Below are 22,138 nucleotides of genomic sequence, written 5' to 3' on the forward strand. Positions count from 1 at the left end.
ATGATTGTGGAGGAGGTGTTGTTGCCTATCTTTACTGATTGTGGCCCGTTGGTTAGAAAGTTCAGGATCTTGTCGCAGAGGGAGGAGACGAGGCCAAGGCCACGGAGTTTGGAGGTGAGTTTCGTAGGAATGATGGTGTTGAAGGCTGAGCTGTAGTCGATAAATAGGATTCTGACATAGGTGTCTTTGTTATCTAGGTGTTCCAGGGTAGAGTGCAGGGCCATGGAGATGACGTCTGCTGTGGAACTGTTACAGCGGTAGGCGAACTGTAGTGGATCAAGGCAATCCGGGAGGCTGGAGTTGATTTGTGCCATGACTAACCTTTCAAAGCACTTCATGATGATGGGTGTCAGAGCCACTGGACGATAGTCATTAAGGCACGCTGCTTGGCTTTTGTTTTGGTACAGGGATGATGGTTGTCTTCTTGAAGCAGTTAGGGACCTCGGATAGTTGTAAAGAAAAGTTTAAGATGTCTGCGAATATCCTTGCCAGCTGATCCGCGCAAGACCCGAGTGCTTGTCCGGGTACCCCATCCAGGCCAGTGGCTTTCCGAGGGTTGACCTTCGAGAAGGCTGCTCTGGTGTCTGCAATGGTGATCTCAGATACATAGTTCATCTGCGGCTTCTGGGGTGGTAGGCTCGCTCTCGCTGACCTCATTGATCTCATCAGGGAGGGGTGCATTGGAGCCGGCGATTTTACATGCCTTCATCTTGTAGCCTGTTATCTTGCAGACCTTGCCATTGATGGCAGGGTTCCGTGTGGTTAGCCTGGGACTCGAGCTTGGTCCGGTACTGTCTTTTGGCATCTTTGATGAAATGAAAATCGCTTATTGTCACAAGTAGGCTTCAAATGAAATTACTGTGAAAAGCCCCTAGTCGCCACATTCCGGCGCCTGTTCAGGGAGGCTGGTATGGGATTTGAACTGTGCTGCTGGCCTGCCTTGGTCTGCTTTCAAAGCCAGAAATTTAGCCCTGTGCTAAACCAGCCATGGATTTCGTTAGATCATACCTGGCTGTCTTGTATAGGTCAAGGTCGCCTGACTTGAACGCCTCAGACCTAGACTTCAGCAAGCAGTGGATATCCCTGTTCATCCAGGGTTTCCCATTGGGAAACACGTGGATTTGCTTCTTTGGCACACAGTCTTCTACACACTTACTAATGAAGTCAGTTGCTGTCATGGCGTACTCGTTCAGGCTGGTCGCAGAGTTTTTAAAATACTGACCAGTCTACTGACTGTAAGCAGTCCTGTCGGGAGATCATCCGATTCCTTAGACCAACAATGCACAACTTCCTTTGCCGGATTCTCCCGCTTCAGTTTTTGCTTATCAGCCGGGAGCAGGAGCACAGCCTTGTGGTCAGATTTGCCAAAGTGTGGGTGGGCAATAGAGCGGTAGGCATGTTTGATATTTGTGTAGCAATGGTCCATGATGTTTGGGCCTCTGGTAGAATAGGTGACTTGTTGGTGGTAACTTGGTAGTATACTCTTGAGCTTGGCCTGATTGAAGTCCCCAGCTACAATGAGCAAGGCCTCGGGATGTTTCTTTTCAAGGCTATTTGTGGTGATGAATATTTCGTCCAGTGCGATTTTCACGTTTGCATGGGGTGGGATGTAAACTGCTGTTAGGATAATGGAGCTGAACTCCCCCGGAAGGTAGTAGGGGCGGCATTTTAGTGTCAGGTATTCTAGGTCCGGGGAGCAGAAAGTGGCCAGTGTTGCTACATTTAGGCACCAGGAGGTGTTGATTAGGAGGCAGACCCCACCTCCCCTAGCCTTGCCTGAGGCTGCCGTACGGTCCATTCAGTGGATTGAGGAACCCTCTGGTTGTAGGGCACAGTCCGGTGAAGCAGGAGTGAGCCATGCCTCCGTGAAACAGAGCACACAGCAGTCCTTCAATTCTCTTTGAAAAGGGAGTCTGGCTTTAAGTTCGTCTAGCTTGTTTTCTAGAGATTGGACATGAGCTAGGAGTAAGCTCGGCAGACGGGCTTTGGGGCCGCGTTGTTTCACTTTCGCCTGCACGTTTTCCACGCTTCCTGGAGTGACTGCTTCTTTTCGAGCCTGGGAGACGGTGAGAGTATGCAGTGTTAAGGGAATAGTTGTTCACCGCATTTCTGGAGGGAGAGGGTGGGTCCTGATCTTTGTTTGTAGCCTGTAATGGTTTTCCTGTGGATACATTCATTCAGATTCACTGCAGTTCCAGAAATAGAGCACACTTAGCCTTTCTGGAGAAAACCCGGGAGAGTGAGTCCTTGTCCCTGTACTTCCAGGAGTCCACCTGAGCTCCTTTGGACTCTGAAATTCTATTGCACTGGAGAGGGATCCAATCACCACCTGTTGCCGGTCAGAGTACGGCCCTTTTGCCAATTCATTGGCCCCCAGCTAATTAATCAAACTGACTCCCACTCCATCTCTCTCTCTTGTGCCAAAATGTCTGAAGCTCCTGTTCAAACTACAGAGTGTTCTCTCCTATAACTTTGGAATCCCTCATTCTCTCTGCTGCTTGACTGAAAGATGCGTGTCCATTAATCACCCATGGATCAAAATGATAACCTCAAAATAAAACAAAGGGGAAATAAACAGGAAGGACCCTTACACTGTCCGATGAAGGCTGAACAAAAATAACATGGACAGCGATTCTTAGTGACTCCTTGAGCACAGTAGTAAATGGAAAGCATTTTTAACCGAAAGTTAAAGGATTTATTAAGTGTTCTCAGTAATCTGTCTTAAGCCTTGGATGCAACTTTCATCAGTCTACTGGTTACCATCCATTCAGTTTGTTTTAGTCAACTTTGGAAGAGTTGTTAGAACACACAGAATTTAACGTTTTTTCAATTGAGTGATTTGGATAAAGTGAACATGGGGAGTTGGCATTCCTCATTCTGCACCTTGCACTACTGAAGCTTCTTGGGAACCTATACATCGAGCAGGCATGTGAAAATATGATCTAATGAGCAGGTTGTGTGTATGTAGCCTTTTAGTCTGTTATTTGTGTATATACAGGGTACTGAGATTTTAGGCATTGTGCTAGTTTCTTTTCCCCTGTTTAAGGTTTCCTACTCTTTCCATTTGACTTCTTATTGGCAAAGTTTCAAACTGTATCTGGCCGGGGCTGCAGGAGCGGGCTGGGCCGGGGCTGCAGGAGCGGGCTGGGCCGGGGCTGCAGGAGCGGGCTGGGCCGGGGCTGCAGGAGCGGGCTGGGCCGGGGCTGCAGGAGCGGGCTGGGCCGGGGCTGCAGGAGCGGGCTGGGCCGGGGCTGCAGGAGCGGGCTGGGCCGGGGCTGCAGGAGCGGGTTGTGTACACTGTTGATGTCTCTATCCTATTTGGACTTTGTTTCTTTTTCACATTTTGTATGCTGGGATGTCTCTCTAGGCTGTTGTTGTGAGGACAATCCTATAAATGAATTCACAAGTAGCTGTGTGTGGTTGTTCGGGCAACAGCACACCCAATTCTAAACTCTCCTGACCAGTTCAAACCTTCAGTGGGGAAAGGGGGACAGCAACCCCTGAAAAATGAATCTTAACTTTGTTTGAAACAATGCAATCAGTGCATTTAAAAGAATAACTTTAATTTCTTGGCACAAGTCGGGGGGGGGGGGGGGGGGGGGCAAGGTGGCAAAAGTGGTTAACACTGCAACCTCACAGCGCCAGGGACCTGGGTTCAATTCCAGTCTGGATCACTGTGAATTTACACTTTCTCCTGCAACTGCATGGGATTCCTCCGGTGCTCCAGTTTCCTCCCACAGTCCAAAGATATGTGAAGGTTAGGTGCTAAATTGCCCTTTCGTGTCCAAAAAAGATGTGTGGGATTGGTTGGGGCTTTGATGGGGGAGTGAGTTTGTTTGGAGTGTTATTTCAGAGTCTCGGTGTGCACTCAGTGGGCCGAATGACCTCCTGCCATGTGGGGATTCTTATGATTCTACTCAAGTTGTCATTTTGTTGATGAGTTTGCACATCAAATAGAAATTACTGCTGAAAGCTAGGACTTTCTTATGCCAAGTAAATATACATGAGTATACAAGGGTTAATGTATTTCATTGAGTTTTATAGACTGAACAGATGGTTCCATAAAGTGTGTATAGCACAATGGGTAGCACTAATGCTTCACAGCTCCAGGGTCCCAGCTTCGATTCCCAGCTCGGGTCACTGTCTGTTTGTTCTCCCAGTGGCTGCGTGGGTTTTCTCCGGGTGCTCCGGTTTCCTCCCACAAGTCCCGAAAGTCATTCTGTTGGGTCATTTGGACATTCTGAATTCTCACTCTGTGAACCTGAACAGGCGCCGGAGTGTGGCGACTAGAGGATTTTCACAGTAACTTCATTGCAGTGTTTGTGTAAGTACTTGTGACAATAGTAAAGATTATTATTATTATTATTAATAACCACAAAGTATACCCATCGCCACTCATCATCCATTACATTGCATGCATTAAATTAAAATTGATAAACATGAATTTGCAGTTTTTTAAAAATACTATGCAAAACATAATCGTTCATTGAAAATGATTGACCCTGATAGTTGCATAAAATGCTAATTGCCTAAACTTTACATGGTGACTGGCCAAATTGCTCATGAAGCATATTTTTTTATATTCGTTCAGGGGATGTGGGTATTGCTGGCAAGATCAGTGTTTATTTTCCATCTCTAATTGCTTTTGAGGAATGACTGCAATAGTACCTACATTAGCTGTGTGATAGACACACATATTAAGGCCAAGAAATCGAGGAGCATCCTGTTAGCTGTTGCTGAGTGAAGTAATTGATACATGGGATACTCCAGCATGTTTGTCATGGTATTGTGTGCTCCACCACTGCAGTCAATAATAGCCCACTGACTGAACTCACTGACTGGTGCACAATCAATCTTTTTGTTGTTTATGATTTTAATTTTTTTTTGAAGAGTACCCAAATTCTTTTTTTTTCCATGTAAGGGGCAATTTAGCGTGGCCAATCCACCTACCCTGCTCATCTTTGGGTTGTGGTGGTGAAACCCACACAGACACGAGGAGAATGTGCAAACTCCACACAAACAGTGACCCGGGGCCGGGATCGAACCCTGATCCTCAGGGCTGTAGGCAGCAGTGCTAACCACTGGACCACCATTGTTGTTTCATGATGAGAGCTCACTAGCACTGATACTGTTAGCTTCAAATGGTAGACCATTCCCGTAAAACAAAAAAGGACAAGTAAGTTATCTGCAAAGAATCAAAGGTAACCGTGATTTGACAGGACTCTCTTTAGTGCATGGCTTCTTAACTTGGGGCATCATTTTAGATATTTTGTATAGCATAAATTTAAGGTAAGGGGCAGGAGATTGAGGCGATTTGAGGAACAACCTTTTCACCCAGAGGGTGGTGGAAATCTGGAACTCGCTGCCTAATAAAATGGTAGAGGTGGGAACCCTCAACATTTGAGAAGCTTTTAGATAAGCACTTGAAACATCATAGCGCAAGTGCTGGAAAAGGGGATTACAGCACTGCCAACTAGCATGGATTTTTCACATTTCAGATGGAAAATTTGCTTGATACAGCAATATGATTTCTCACGTTGAAATACGAAATCCACTGCAGCCCTCGGACAAATTCCACGCACCGTACTAGGAGAGTAATTGAAGTGAGAGGAGGAATTTTTTTCGGGGGAAGAAATAGATATTGAGGGAGCTCTCTGTAAAGGGCTGGCTTTGTCTGGGGTGGGGGGGGGGAGCTGATTGACAAGTGAATGCATTCCTCCCTGAACGTATCGCTATTCAGCGCTCGCTGTAGCGACTGGTTTCCTTGACAATGGCTGCTGCTGGAAGACGGAGGGTCCCGCGTGGAGGCCCAGTGCTCTCATTCTCCTCCTCCCCTCCCCGGGCGTGTGTCGTGCATCGAGATGCCAGTACAACTCTTTATTGGGATTTTAAAAATCACGTCGATGGTCGACTACACAATCACGTGTGATTCCAGAATTGTGGTTTTGTCCAATTCTGATTTCTTTCATATTTCCCACTTTGTTTTCCTCACATTGCATACCTTTTAATCATCTAGACCAGGGGTGGGCAAACTACGGCCCACCAAAGGTTTTTATGCGGCCCACCAAGTCATTAAAATTTTTTAAAAAATTTTTTATTATTTTTTTTAAGGTTAATGGGGGGGACTGTTGGGTTACTTACTGGCATAGGGTGGATACGTTGACTTGAGTAGGGTGATCATTGCTCGGCACAACGTCGAGGGCCGAAGGGCCTGTTCTGTGCTGTACTGTTCTATGTCCTATATGAGGCGCCCAGAATCATAACCGGGTGAAGTAATTATTTTACTTAATATACTATGCGGCCCTTTAAAATTGTGAATTTCTGAATGTGGCCCTTGCACGGAAAAGTTTGCCCATCCCTGATCTAGACCCAAGGTGTGGCAATCACTCAGCTTTTCCCACCTCTCCTCCTTTTAAGGTCTTCTCTCAAGCCTATACATTTAGTCACCCCATCTAATATCCTTTTTGTTAACTTGGTGTCACTTTGTTTGATTATACTCCTGTGACGCGCCTTGGGATATTTTTGTATGTTAAAGACATTCTGTCAAGGCATGTTATTTGTTGAGTTTTGGGGGCAGGGGGTGGAATCGTCTGTACTGTTATGGGGTCACCTTGAATGTTAATCTTGCAAAACGGACCAATAAGCTTTTGCAGTTGAAAATATGTGTATGGTGGTCAATCAAAATATTTGATCTCTTGTATATTTGGCTCAAAAATGTAACTAAAGTACAAAATGCCATGATTGTGCCAAACATAAATAGGACACTAACATACTGATATCAGAAAAATGGGCAGTGTGGTGGAAAATTGATCCCTAAAACCCTCGTATAATTTTTTTGACTTGTTCGGACCGGACATTGCAGGTCTGTATCCTTGCTCGCAAGTTTACTTTTCGTAAAACATCTAAGATATCCCCAAAAAGGCATTGCTAGATATTAATAAGTCAACAGGGGCTGATTTAGCATAATGGGCTAAATCGCTGGCTTTTAAAGCAGACCCAGGCAGGCCAGCAGCGCAGGTTCAATTCCCGTTTCAGCCTCCCCTGACAGGCGCCGGAATGTGGCGACTAGGGGCTTTTCACAGTAACTTCATTGAAGCCTACTCGTGACAATAAGCGATTTTCATTTCATTTCATTTTCACAGTAACTTCATTTGAAGCCAACTTATGACAATAAGCGATTTTCATTTTTCATTTTCATTTCAACAAAAACAAAATGCTTCTCTGAAATGGAAATACTTGGCTGGTCTAGCAAAATCTGAGAGAGAGAAACAGGAGTTAAAGGGGGTATTTGTCTGGCTTTGTACCACGGGTGCAAATCCCATTATCGTTGCTAACTCTCGCGAGAGGGCCAGAATGGGATTTGCGTGGAAAATCTCAGGATGAGATCTTCTCCGAGCCCGCGTTCAGGTTTATGCCCAGCGAGGATGTGGACTGGATTAATTTAAATATGCCAACTCCACGCGGCCAGTGACCCGGGGCCAAGATTGAACCCGGGTCCATGGCACCTTGAGACAGCAGTGCTAACCACTGTGCCTCCGTGCTGCCCTCCCCCTCGACAGAGTGACTGCGCAAAGCACACACCTTGCATTTTTGATCAAGTGACAGAGATCTGGAGAGAGAACCTAGCTGAAACACCTTGATTTACACTACCAATTTTTGGGAAAATTCCCTCCAATGTTTCAGGTCAAGGAACTTCAGAATTACTGTTTTTAAAAATTTGATCTGTGTAAACGCTACCACTGTGGCGCAAAAGTCCCAGAATGGAGTTTGAATACTGGGGCTGGAGACAGCTGCTGGAGCGGGGAAGAACTACCAACAATGCAGCTTCTGTCTTTGAGAGTCTTCAATCTTGTCAGATTAATTGTCTGTTCTCAAGACTTCCAAATAATATGCGTCTATGCTTTGGTCGCAACATATTCCAGTACACACAGCTCGTGCTATGCCAATTCCCTGACTGCCTATGCACAATTCTGCATGCTCTAAATACAACCTCTGTTGAAACTGAATTGAACTTTCAGATCTCTTGTGTGCTGTTTAAATATCATTGACATTTCCACCTTGTTGAATGTTTTCTGTACCAGTTTCATTTTAAAGAGAGTAAGGGAAAAAGTTAGAATGGTTAGAATAATTAAAGATGTATCAGAAAGGGGAGGCAGCGGCGCAGTAGTATTGTCACCTGGACTAGTAATCCAGAGACCCAGGGTAATGAATGTTGTGAGGACCCACGTTCAAACCCCACCATTGCAGTTAATGAAATTTTAATTAATTAAACATCTAATGATGAGCTATTGTCTGTCGATTGTTGCAAAAACCCAGCTGGTTCACTAATATCCTTTTAGGGGAGGAAATCTGCCATTCTTCCCTGGCTTTGCCATGGTACTTACCCAGACTTTGATTCTCAGATGCCCTCTGAGATGGCCCAGCAAGCCACTTAGTTCAAGGATCATTAGGGATGGGCAATCCAGCTTGCTCAAATGGAGATGAACACCAGCATAGAGTTGATGGACCAAATGGCCCCCTTGAGCCGCCTTTGGTTATTTTCACCTTTTGGAACAAACACATTTGGAATGGAAAAAACACTGTCCTGCTTTTGATATCTTCAGCTTGCGCTCTTACAGATCATTGTAAGTTCCATTTGAGCTATATCTTTTAACTTCTGGAAATGTCAAAATAAGGTGTCTCTCTCATGCTCGGTGAGCCTGCATTCTGCTGAGTGCAACTTCAGTTAAAGCCAAAATGCCAAGAAATCTGAGGAGAGTGGCTGAATGAAAACTAGTCAACATATTCACAAGTGGAACCAGAGGATTGCAAATCCAAGTCAATTTTTGTCAACCAGATGGATGGTAGTTGAACTTGCAGCTGTTAAAATGTTTTTGCAAAAACCTCACCATGGTGTTAATTGAATGACCATAAAGGTGAACTTCAACTTACCTCTGGAAATCTCACTCTGGTTGATTTTGAAGGAAAAGGTTTTGTACTGGGGTCGAAGGTGACAAGGTCTCCAAAATACTGTCAGTGGGGCAATCATGTTGTGCTGTTGGCCTGATCTTGCAATGTTGAATGTGAGCACTTGTTTGGCAGCTCTGAATTTTCAAAGCTATTGACAACTGAAGCTGATAGCCAGAGTTTAGTGGCTGAGGTTGGAGAAGAGGCGTAAGACTTGCTAAAATTTGTAAACATTGGTAATTAACAAAGATCCCAATTGTGTAAAACACCAGATAAATTCTGTCATATTGTAAATGATAGTTTGCTTTCGGGTGAGGAAAAATATTCTCTTGTCACCTTTGTTCCATCTGTGCTGGATATTCCACAGTTCAGGCATGATCACCAGATGTCCTGATGAATATTCTTAAAGTCCTAATTTTTCTTGGCTAAAAAGTAAAAGTTATAGTCCAATTGTGTAGTTTCTCTTTCCATTTAACCTCCTTTAAAGATGGATTGTGACCAAGGGTAGCATTGTAGATAGCACAATTGCTTCACAACTCCAGGGTCCCAGGTTCGATTCCGGCTTGGATCACTGTCTGTGCGGAGTCTGCGCATCCTCCCCATGTGTGCGTGGGTTTCCTCCGGGTGCTCCGGTTTCCTCCCACAGTCCAAAGATGTGTAGGTTAGGTGGATTGGCCATGATAAATTGCCCTTTAGTGTCCAAAATTGCCCTTAGTATTGGGTGGGGGTTATGGGGATCGGGTGGAGGTGTTGGCCTTGGGTAGGGTGCTCTTTCCAAGAGGCGGTGCAGACTCGATGGGCCGAATGGCCTCCTTCTGCACTGTAAATTCTATGATCAATCAATGTCTCTGAAGTGAACCTGAATTGCTGAAGCATGCAGAGGTAGATTCAAGAGGAGATACGTGTACAAGATTATCTATTTGTTACTTTGTTTGGTGTGTCTTGTTATAATATATTCTTCACCCTGCCCCAAGTGGGCTGAAGCTATTTTCTTATCATTGCCTTTCCAGTAATCCTCAAATATATAATCTTTCTTTGCTCAGCAGTGAAAGGAGAAGATTAAGTCTCTGTTTGTTTAAATGTATTTACATCTTGTCTTGTAGTTGAGATTTAATGTCTGAACTTTGAGTTGCATTGTTCATCACGGAAAAATAATATGTGAAAACGTTCCTTTCCGTGCATCTATCCCACTTTAATGGCTAGCTTGCACTCTAGTATCTGTGATGCTGATTAGAATATTAATAACTGCTTCTGATTTGCTAAAAATATCAATTACTTTCTTCATTTGATTTTGTTTTCAGGGACGAAACCCTTTCTTTCTGGAACCGTCAATTATCGTTACCATTACTGATGGGAACAAATTGACAAACAGTAGTGGTATACAAGATGAAGTAAGTTGTTTTTTGCCATTGTGTTCACAGCAATTTTTAATAACGGCAGTAGATTTTTCCCTCATTAGTGCTAATGGATGTACTTTTGATTCTCTGGTGGCGGCACTATATTAAATTCATTGATCAACTTGCTACTTGATCAACTTCAATGTTTGTTTAGTAAATTCTGAATTTCCATTTCCTCATACCACTTGCATCCATGTTTGTATCATGTACATCGTCTTGGACAGAAGTCATGCATTAAAAGCTTACAAACTTCATTTCTTAAGATCCATACAATCTCTAGTGCAGAAGGAGGCCATTCAGCCCATTAATTCTGCACTGACCTCTGAAAGAGCACTCGACCTGGGCCCACTCCTCGCCCTATCCCTGTAACCCTGCACATTGAGGCAGCATTGCTAACCACTGTGCCACCATCTCTGAGGTAATTCAGTATATCTCTTAATGTGGAGCGCATTTTTTTGAGTTTTCTTGAGTGATGGCCCTATGAGTGGTATAGTGAAGAAATGCTTTGATCAAAAATGTATTTTTGAGATATGCCTGGCCGAAGACGAAGAGTAAATCTTGGGAAGCTAGGAAAATTGCTTGGAAGACCAAAAATGCACCAATTATCCTGTTATTAACAATACCAATAAGAGTATTGGGAAGAGATATGATATCACAGACTAATCCGAGCATTTGAAGATACTTGCTTAGTAATTTAATTAGTGTGTATGGTACATCTAATATTTTATGTCTGTGACTTGACTTAGTAATTTCATGTTCACTGTGTCTCCTGCCAAAGCAAGATGGCCGTCGATACCAGTCTGCACATGCCCACTGGTCTGCACATGTGCAGAAAACCAATGACATCACTCCGCTGTGCCCAGCCTGACCCAGTGCCGGCAAAAACCCATCAGAGCTGCTGCCGTGCTCCTGGCCATGATTGACGTCCACATCGACCACTAGTAAGGTCGTATATCAGTTTGAGGGGGTGGGGTGATGTGTGTAAGTCAATCAGAGCTGCAGAGGCGGGACTGAATGAATCGTGTGGTTGTAGGTGTTCGTTGCCTGCTGAATGTGGACAACTTTATTACGTACCGAGGAATGAGATTGAATGAGTTAAACCACTGAATCGTGCCAAAGGTGAAGGCACATTGCGTCGTTCGGTGGCTTCCTCTAGTTTGGGGAACTGTGTGGCGAATGTTGTTGGACACGATGAATGTTTGGGGTTTCCTTCCTGGATCAGTCATCCCCATGAACCGTGCAGCCCACCCCTGTGGTGGATAGAGGCAAGATATTCAACACACTTTCCTGCCCTTCCCCCATCCCACAAGTGCCAGAAAAACAAATACAACTGTGCTCATGGATATTACATGATGGTATGCAAAATATTTGTTCATCTCTTATCTTCATCCATAGCCAAAACCCTATTATTTGTCCTGTGTGACACCATTGTGATATACAAGAATGTCAGGTGAATCATGGCATCCGTATATATGCATAAATGCATGACTGTAGTCATTTGAAGTTGAGAAATCCAGTTTGGCTGAATATGCCTAACTTTTCAGATGAACATGTTAAGTAAAATATATCTGGGAAATGGAAGTCTCGTGAAATCAGTTCTTTATTCTGTTACAATGAAGCAGACACTGGCTTCTCCCTCCCTGCTGTTTCCACTAAAATCCCATCCTCTTCTTTCCCAAACCCCAAGCTGTGATTTAATTGTACAAGTGGCGGGATATGATTACAGTGTGCAGCAATTCTGATTTTAGTTTAAGATTAACTGCTATACGTCCACTGAAGGAACAGTCTGTAATGCACAATTGTGTGTTCTGGAAATCTAGAAACCAAACCCGTATGAGTGAACTATCAAACTGATGAACATCATCATCCTTTTTCACAAATCTTTAGCTTAAAATCTGATATGTATCAGCTATTTTAACTGAAATGGATGGATTCTCCTTCCCCTTAATTGAAAGCACAGTAAAAGTGAACAGAACTTAATTTATTAAAAATGTGCATCTCTCTTGTCCTGTTGTCAGCGATTTGGCTATCTCAGACTTCACCCTTGTGTGTTAATACTTGGTTTATAATACATCTCCTAAGTATTGCTGAAACAAGAGACATGCTGCCGAAACTTTTCACCTTGCACTCGTCAGGACCGGTTCACAAGAATACCAATTGTAAAGGGAACAGCAATTTATATTACATGAGAAGCGAGTGCTGATTTGTTGGCAGCTGGACTCTGGGAGAGACGTTGCTGTGGTGAATGCACCAGAGAACACTTAATGGTCAAGCTTTTGTTTAAATTCAAGACATTGCCATGGGGAATGAACCAGGGAATGGTTGTTCCCCTAGCTTTTGTTTAGAAAGATAAGTCCAGAGGACTGGAGAGTAGGCAATGTTGTTCCATTGTTCAAGAAGAGAAGCCGGGAAAATCCGGGAAATTATAGGCATTTGAGCCTTTCATCAGTGGTAGGGAAATTATTGGAAAAGCTTCTTTGAGATAGGATTTACTCACATTTGGAAACAAATGGACCTATTAGTGATGGAGAGCATGGTTTTGTGAAGGGGAGGTCGGCCTCACTAATTTGACCGAGTTTTTCGAGGAAGTGACAAAGATGATAGATGAGGGAAAGGCAGTAGATGTTTTACATGGACTTCAGTAACGCCTTTGACAAGGTAGACTGGTACAAAAGATGAAGTCACTTGGGATCAGAGGAGAGCTGACAAGTTGGATACAGAACTAGCTTGGGCACAGAAGACAGAGGGTAGCAGTAGAAGGGTGCTTTTCTGAATGGAAGGCTGTGACCAGCGGCGTTCCACAGGGATCGGTTCTGGGGCCTCTGTTGTTTGTGGTGTATATAAATGATTTAGAAGAAAATGTAGCTGGTCTGATTAGTAAGTGCGTAGACGACACAGAAATTGGTGGAGTTGCGGATAGTGAAGAGGATACATAGAACAGTACAGCACAGAACAGGCCCTTCGGCCCTCAATGTTGTGCCGAGCCATGATCACCCTACTCAAACCCACGTATCCACCCTATACCCGTAACCCAACAACACCCCCTTAACCTTACTTTTATTAGGACACTACGGGCAATTTAGCATGGCCAATCCACCTAACCCGCACATCTTTGGACTGTGGGGGGAAACCGGAGCTCCCGGAGGAAACCCACGCACACAGGGGGAGGACGTGCAGACTCCACACAGACAGTGACCCAGCCGGGAATCGAACCTGGGACCCTGGAGCTGTGAAGCATTTATGCTAACCACCATGCTACCCTGCTGCCCCTAACATACAGTAAGATATAAACTGGTTGGAGTCTTGGGGGAGAAATGGTAGATGGAGTTTACTCCGGACAAGTGTGAGGTCATGCACTTTGGAAGATCCATTGCACGTAGGAATTACACAACAAATGGTAGAACTCTTGTGAGTACTGACAGGCAGAGAGATCTGGGAGTGCATGTTCACCGATCACGGAAAGTGGCAACGCATGTGGATAAGGCGGTTAACAAGGCATATTACATGTTGGCCTTCATCGGTCGGGGCATTGAATATAAAAATTGACAAGTCATGTTGCAGCTGTACACTACATTAGTTAGGCCTCATTTGGAATATTGCGTACAATTCTGGTCGCCACACTACCAGAAGACTGTGGATGCTTTGGAGGGGGTACAGAAGCGGTTTACTAGGATGTTGCCTGGTATGGAGGGCATTAGCTACGAGGAGAGGTTAGATAAACTCGGTCTGTTCTCACTGGAGCAATGGAGGTTGGGAAGCGACCTGATCGAGGTCTACAAGATTGAGTGGCATGAACAGAGTGGATAATCAGATGCTCTTTCTGAGGGTAGGAGAGTCCAGTACTAGGGCACATAGGTTTAAAGTGCGTAGGGAAAAGTTTCGAACAGATGTGCGAGGCAAGTTTTCCACACAAGAGGGTGGTAAATATATGGAAAGCGCTGACTGGGGAGGTGCTGGGAGCAGGTACGATAGTGGCATTTTTGGGACATCCAGACAAATATATGAATAGGGTGGGAATGAAAGGATGCGGACTCCGTAAATGAGGATGGTTTTAGTTCAGGCAGGTACCATGGTCGACGTAGGCTTGGGGGGCCGAAGGGCCTGTTCCTGTGCTGTATTGTTCTTTGTTCTTTATAACTATGCATGAACATGCTCTTGCTGTTTGCAAAGGGCAGGAAGCTGTGTGTGAATATATGTAGCTTCTAGCATGTGTAAGTCAGCCACACTGCGAACCATCAGTCGAGTTAATGGAGAGCTTGGAATCCTTTACCTGCTTCTTCATTATGTTTGGTATTTCAATAATTGCAAAATTGCTGAAAAGTTAACAATTAGTAACAAATAATGAAGTTTGTACTTCTAAATTAGTAAAATACTAAGGAGGCTGTTTCTTTTTACAATTACAGCTCCATCTGCCACTTAATTCTCCCTTGCCAGGGAGTGAATTAACTAAGGAGCCATTTCGATGGGATCAGAGATTATTTTCCTTAGTCTTGCGTCTTCCTGGATTGATGCCATCTGAAGCAGAGCAGTTGGGTAGTGTGCCATCTGATGAATCTGCCATTACACCCATGTGTGAGGTTACAGGAGGTAAGATCAATGTTGTACACAATTGATGGTTTAAATTATCTTGGCTTTTTTAAAAACAATACTTCACTTGTTTTACTAAAATTAGCCATGATAGAACTACTGGCCTTTTGTTTGACATGTTAGAGTACTCTGATCTTTTGTGCATCTGCGTCATTTTGTAGTTATGTCTATTGACACCACTCTCGGCAACGGTATGGCGGCAAGGTGGGATTTTAAGAGAACTCAAAGTTTGCAAGCTGCTAAGGGCAGCAGAGCAGAGCTACTGATCAGCTGTTCTGGGGAAATTTGCATACGTGCAGTGCGGTCAGCCTAAGTTGAAGGTGAATCTGCAAAGGAGACCCGAGGAGTTTGAGTGAAGGCAATCATCCAGCAGAGGGCAGCAGAGCAGAGCTACTGATCAGCTGTTCTGGGGAAATTTGCATACGTGCAGTGCGGTCAGCCTAAGTTGAAGGTGAATCTGCAAAGGAGACCCGAGGAGTTTGAGTGAAGGCAATCATCCAGCAGAGGGCAGCAGAGCAGAGCTACTGATCAGCTGTTCTGGGGAAATTTGCATACGTGCAGTGCGGTCAGCCTAAGTTGAAGGTGAATCTGCAAAGGAGACCCGAGGAGTTTGAGTGAAGGCAATCATCCAGCAGAGGGCAGCAGAGCAGAGCTACTGATCAGCTGTTCTGGGGAAATTTGCATACGTGCAGTGCGGTCAGCCTAAGTTGAAGGTGGTTTGTGGAGAGGCTGTTGGCAAGTGACAGTTAAACCCGAAACACTTCATGACTGTTTCCCACCCTACCTCCTCCTCTAACCAACCCCCCCACCCCATGGTGGTTGGGAAGCGGGAGCAGGGGCCTGTCGTGAAGGTGAGTGAGTGCCTTTAAATTTGCTTACCTTTCAGCGGGAGCAGGGTTTGAGGTAATATCAGGTAAGCTCTTCCTTTCTTTTTCTTTTTCTTGTTTTTTTTTAATCTAGAGGTGATGTCAGGGAAGGCAGTACAATGCTCCTCCTGCAGAATGTTTGAGGTGAGGGACGCCGTCAGTGTCCCTGCTGATTTCATCTGTGGGAAGTGCACCCAACTCCAGCTCCTCAAAAACCGTGTTAGGGACCTGGAGCTTGAGCTGGATGAACTTCGGATCATTCGGGAGGCAGAGGGGGTCATAGATAGGAGCTTCAGGGAAGTAGTTACACCAAAGACTGGAGATAGATGGGTAACTGTAAGAGGGACTGGGAAGAAGCAGTCAGTGCAGGGACCCCCTGCGGTTGTTCCCCTGAGTAACAAGTATACCGTTTTGGATACTTGTGGGGGGGACGACTTACCAGGGGTAAGCCATGGGGTACGGGCCTCTGGCACGGAGTCTGTCCCTGTTGCTCAGAAGGGAAGGGGGCAAAGGAGTAGAACATTAGTAATTGGGGACTCAATAGTCAGGGGCACAGATAGGAGATTTTGTGGGAGCGAGAGAGACTCACGTTTGGTATGTTGCCTCCCAGGTGCAAGGGTACGTGATGTCTCGGATCGTGTTTTCCGGGTCCTTAAGGGGGAGGGGGAGCAGCCCCAAGTCGTAGTCCACATTGGCACTAACGACATAGGTAGGAAAGGGGACAAGGATGTCAGGCAGGCCTTTAGGGAGCTAGGATGGAAGCTCAGAGCGAGAACCAACAGAGTTGTTATCTCTGGGTTGTTGCCCGTGCCACGTGATAGTGAGATGAGGAATAGGGAGAGAGAGCAATTAAACACGTGGCTACAGGGATGGTGCAGGCGGGAGGGATTCAGATTTCTGGATAACTGGGGCTCTTTCTGGGGAAGGTGGGACCTCTATAGACAGGATGGTCTACATCTGAACCTGAGGGGCACCAATATCCTGGGGGGGAGATTTGTTAGTGCTCTTTGGGGGGGTTTAAACTAATTCAGCAGGGGCATGGGAACCAGGATTGTAGTTTTGGGGTACGGGAGATTGAGAGTATAGAGGTCAGGAGCACAGATTTGACTTCGCAGGAGGGTGCCAGTGTTCAGGTAGGTGGTTTGAAGTGTGTCTACTTCAATGCCAGGAGTATACGAAATAAGGTAGGGGAACTGGCAGCATGGGTTGGTACCTGGGACTTCGATGTTGTGGCCATTTCAGAGACATGGATAGAGCAGGGACAGGAATGGTTGTTGCAGGTTCCGGGGTTTAGGTGTTTTAGTAAGCTCAGAGAAGGGGGCAAAAGAGGGGGAGGTGTGGCGCTGCTAGTCAAGGACAGTATTACGGTGGCGGAAAGGATGCTAGATGGGGACTCTTCTTCCGAGGTAGTATGGGCTGAGGTTAGAAACAGGAAAGGAGAGGTCACCCTGTTGGGAGTTTTCTATAGGCCACCTAATAGTTCTAGGGATGTAGAGGAAAGGATGGCGAAGATGATTCTGGAAAAGAGCGAAAGTAACAGGGTAGTTGTTATGGGAGACTTTAACTTTCCAAATATTGACTGGAAAAGATATAGTTCGAGTACATTAGATGGGTCATTCTTTGTACAATGTGTGCAGGAGGGTTTCCTGACACAATATGTTGACAGGCCAACAAGAGGCGAGGCCACATTGGATTTGGTTTTGGGTAATGAACCAGGCCAGGTGCTAGATCTGGAGGTAGGTGAGCACTTTGGAAACAGTGACCACAATTCGGTGACCTTTACGTTAGTGATGGAAAGGGATAAGTATACCCCGCAGGGCAAGAGTTATAGCTGGGGGAAGGGCAATTATGATGCCATTAGACATGACTTAGGATGTGTTGGTTGGAGAAGTAGGCTGCAAGGGTTGGGCACACTGGATATGTGGAGCTTGTTCAAGGAACAGCTATTGCATGTTCTTGATAAGTACGTACCAGTCAGGCAGGGAGGTAGGGGTCGAGCGAGGGAACCGTGGTTTACCAAAGAAGTGGAATCTCTTGTTAAGAGGAAGAAGGAGGCCTATGTGAAGATGAGGCGTGAAGTTTCAGTTGGGGCGCTTGATAGTTACAAGGAAGCGAGGAAGGATCTAAAGAGAGAGCTGAGACGAGCAAGGAGGGGACATGAGAAGTATTTGGCAGGTAGGATCAAGGAAAACCCAAAAGCTTTCTATAGGTATGTCAGGAATAAAAGAATGACTAGGGTAAGAGTAGGGCCAGTCAAGGACAGTGGTGGGAAGTTGTGTGTGGAGGCTGAGGAGATAAGCGAGATACTAAATGAATACTTTTCATCAGTATTCACTCAAGAAAAAGATAATATTGTAGAGGAGAATGCTGAGACCCAGGCTATTAGAATAGATGGCATTGAGGTGCGTAGGGAAGAAGTGTTGGCAATTCTGGACAAGGTGAAAATAGATAAGTCCCCGGGGCCGGATGGGATTTATCCTAGGATTCTCTGGGAAGCCAGGGAAGAGATTGCTGAGCCTTTGGCTTTGATTTTTAGGTCATCGTTGGCTACAGGAATAGTGCCAGAGGACTGGAGGATAGCAAATGTGGTCCCTTTGTTCAAGAAGGGGAGTAGAGATAACCCCGGTAACTATAGGCCGGTGAGCCTAACGTCTGTGGTGGGTAAAGTCTTGGAGAGGATTATAAAAGATACAATTTATAATCACCTAGATAGGAATAATATGATTAGGGACAGTCAGCATGGTTTTGTGAAGGGTAGGTCATGCCTCACAAACCTTATCGAGTTCTTTGAGAAGGTGACTGAACAGGTTGACGAGGGTAGAGCAGTTGATGTGGTGTATATGGATTTCAGTAAAGCGTTTGATAAGGTTCCCCACGGTCGGCTATTGCAGAAAATACGGAGGCTGGGGATTGAGGGTGATTTAGAGATGTGGATCAGAAATTGGCTAGTTGAAAGAAGACAGAGAGTGGTAGTTGATGGGAAATGTTCAGAATGGAGTTCAGTTACGAGTGGCGTACCACAAGGATCTGTTCTGGGGCCGTTGCTGTTTGTCATTTTTATAAATGACCTAGAGGAGGGCGCGGAAGGATGGGTGAGTAAATTTGCTGATGACACTAAAGTCGGTGGAGTTGTAGACAGTGCGGAAGGATGTTGCAGGTTACAGAGGGACATAGATAAGCTGCAGAGCTGGGCTGAGAGGTGGCAAATGGAGTTTAATGTGGAGAAGTGTGAGGTGATTCACTTTGGAAAGAATAACAGAAATGCGGAATATTTGGCTAATGGTAAAATTCTTGGTAGTGTGGATGAGCAGAGGGATCTCGGTGTCCATGTACATAGATCCCTGAAAGTTGCCACCCAGGTTGATAGGGTTGTGAAGAAGGCCTATGGTGTGTTGGCCTTTATTGGTAGAGGGATTGAGTTCCGGAGCCATGAGGTCATGTTGCAGTTGTACAAAACTCTAGTACGGCCGCATTTGGAGTATTGCGTACAGTTCTGGTCGCCTCATTATAGGAAGGACGTGGAAGCTTTGGAACGGGTGCAGAGGAGATTTACCAGGATGTTGCCTGGTATGGAGGGAAAATCTTATGAGGAAAGGCTGATGGACTTGAGGTTGTTTTCGTTAGAGAGAAGAAGGTTAAGAGGTGACTTAATAGAGGCATACAAAATGATCAGAGGGTTAGATAGGGTGGACAGCGAGAGACTTCTCCCGCGGATGGAGGTGGCTAGCACGAGGGGACATAGCCTTAAATTGAGGGGTAATAGATATAGGACAGAGGTCAGAGGTGGGTTTTTTACGCAAAGAGTGGTGAGGCCGTGGAATGCCCTACCTGCAACAGTAGTGAACTCGCCAACATTGGGGGCATTTAAAAGTTTATTGGATAAGCATATGGATGGTAAGGGCATAGTGTAGGTTAGATGGCCTTTAGATTTTTTCCATGTCGGTGCAACATCGAGGGCCGAAGGGCCTGTACTGCGCTGTATCGTTCTACTCTACTAAGCTCAAGTCTAGTTACTCACAACAGTCTAATGAAACAATGCAATCTTTTCTTCTCAATATCTGTGAAATGCAACAAACTGGATGCGTGATTGAAACTGAAGAAACCTTTCTCTTGATAAAAACAGATCCTCCAGTAACGGTTACTTTTGTACATATCTGCATAAAATCTAATCAGTCACTTGCGCAGTGTGGTCTCCAGGCATGATTTAAAAAAAAATTTAGATTACCGAATTCTTTTTTTATCAATTAAGGGGCAATTTAGCGTGGCCAATCCACCTCGCCTGCACATCTTTGGGTTGTGAGGGTGAGACCCATGGAGACACTGGGAGAATGTGCAAACTCCACGTGGACCGTGAACTGAGGCTGGGGTCGAACCGTAGTCCTTGGCGCTGTGATGCAGCAGTGCTAACCACTGTGCCACCCTGCCTCCAGGCATGATTGATGCTATAATTACCTAATCATCTTCATTCTGGCTGGAAACACGACTCACTATGTACAACCCATTTTGTATTGCCAAATGGTAAAGATGAAGAAAAAGATCTGGTTGGACTACAGAATTATAAGTTGCAATTTGATCTCCTGGTTCATATGACGAGTGCACAAATCTATTTTTTCTTGCAGTTTGTCATTTTCTCACCTGATTTGGGTTATTGTCTTGTAATCCACTTCCACTATCATGGCACCTCTTATGATTTTAGTTGTGACAATTTTGCTGTATCTTATAATGTTATGCTGACCACTTTATTTCCTTATTTCCATGCTCCCTTCTCAACTATTTGGTTTTAATTTGGGCTTGTTTTGGAAGAGCAATGGAACTTTGCTGTTGTGTCTGGCACAGAATTTAACAATTCAGAAGATACAATTAGTCAAACACCATTGCAGGTTATCAAACTCCTGTTTGTTAAACTTGGGGGGTTTTGTACAGACTAAGCGCACTAATTGAGACTTTACATAGAATTTACAGTGCAGAAGGAGGCCATTCGGCCCATCGAGTCTGCACCGGCTCTTGGAAAGAGCACCCTACACAAGATCAACAACCTGTCCCCATACTGAGTAACCCTCCCAACACTAAGTGCAATTTTGGACACGATGGGCAATTTATCATGGCCAATCCACCTAACCCGCACATCTTTGGACTGTGGGAGGAAACCGGAGCACCCGGAGGAAACACACGCACACACGGGGAGGATGTGCAGACTCCGCACAGACAGTGACCCAAGCCGGAATCGAACCTGGGACCCTGGAGCTGTGAAGCTATTGTGCTATCCACAATGCTACCGTGCTGCCCGGTACTTCTATCCATTCAGATATCTTAACAAAAGGAGTTAGTTTTTAAATAGCTGTGACAAGTAAAGGTACTTTAACCTGGTGTTGTAAGACTTGTTGTGCTCACCCCAGTCTGACGCCAGCATCTCCATATTAAGTAAAGGGATATGCACATTTCTCTTTCTTGGTTAAATCTCAGTACGGTCAGTTCCCTCACTTCTGACAATGACTTCTGTGTCGACATTGGCCAGTCCATCTAGTGAGGTTGCTGTCTCTTTGGAGTAAAACAGAGATTTGGAATGAGAAAAAGTAACTTTTCCGATTGAAATGGATCCTTCTGTTGTCTTAAGCTTCCCATTATATCACTCATCTTTTTGTGTTTTTGTCAATTAAACCCGAGTGAAGAATGTTTCCCAATAGTTTCTTTAAATTTACTTCATAATTCTAATCTTTCATTATTGTCACAAGTAGGCTTACATTAACACTGCAATGAAGTTACTGTGAAAATCCCCTAGTTGCCACACTCCGGCACCTGTTTGGGTACACAGAGGGAGAATTCAGAATGTCCAAATAGATAACGAATGGGAGAAGACTGACCTGGAAGGGACCTTATTTGTTTATGCAAATTCGCTGGCGTGTCCACAAGTTGGACCCTTCCCACATTCAGTGCAGGTGAATGGCCTCTCCCCGGTGTGAACTTGCTGGTGTATCCGCAGTGTGGATGACTGAGTGAATCCCTTGCCACACACAGCGCAGGTGAACGGCCTCTCCCCGATGTGAATTCGCTGGTGTTCAGTGAATTGTTCTGATCCCTGTGCCCACTGTGAATTTGTTGATGTTGCACCAGTGTTGCAGATATTTTATAGCCCTTCCCACAGTCAGGGCATTTAAATGGTCTCTTGCCAATGTGAACTAGGTGTTGCAGCAGCTCCGAAGACTGAGTCAACCCCTTCCCACACTGGGAGCAGGATAACGGCCTCTCCTCAGTGTGAATTCGCTTGTGTGTCAGCAGCCCAGATGATCAAGTGAATTCCTTCCCACACTTGGGGCAGGTAACCGGCTGAATTTCCCCGATGAG

At 45.1% G+C, this 22,138-nt stretch overlaps 1 protein-coding gene across 3 annotated transcripts in view; it reads left to right on the forward strand.

Moving 5' to 3' along the window:
* Positions 1-22,138, forward strand: part of ints6 (integrator complex subunit 6) — a 180,695-nt gene that overhangs the window by 35,701 nt on the left and 122,856 nt on the right. For 2 of the 3 annotated variants that reach the window (XR_005461317.1, XM_038802588.1), the window contains exons 4-5: positions 10,248-10,337; positions 14,747-14,930. Coding sequence is in view for 1 of the 3 variants with exons in the window: in XM_038802588.1 (XP_038658516.1) it covers positions 10,248-10,337; positions 14,747-14,930 (274 nt within the window). In the remaining 2 variants the exon portion in view is untranslated. Of the gene's footprint in view, positions 1-10,247; positions 10,338-11,121; positions 11,285-14,746; positions 14,931-22,138 lie in introns of those variants that run through there. The other variant, XR_005461318.1, reaches the window with a different exon arrangement.

This window comes from Scyliorhinus canicula, chromosome 7, assembly GCF_902713615.1.
Source record: "Scyliorhinus canicula chromosome 7, sScyCan1.1, whole genome shotgun sequence".
NCBI lineage: Eukaryota > Metazoa > Chordata > Chondrichthyes > Carcharhiniformes > Scyliorhinidae > Scyliorhinus > Scyliorhinus canicula.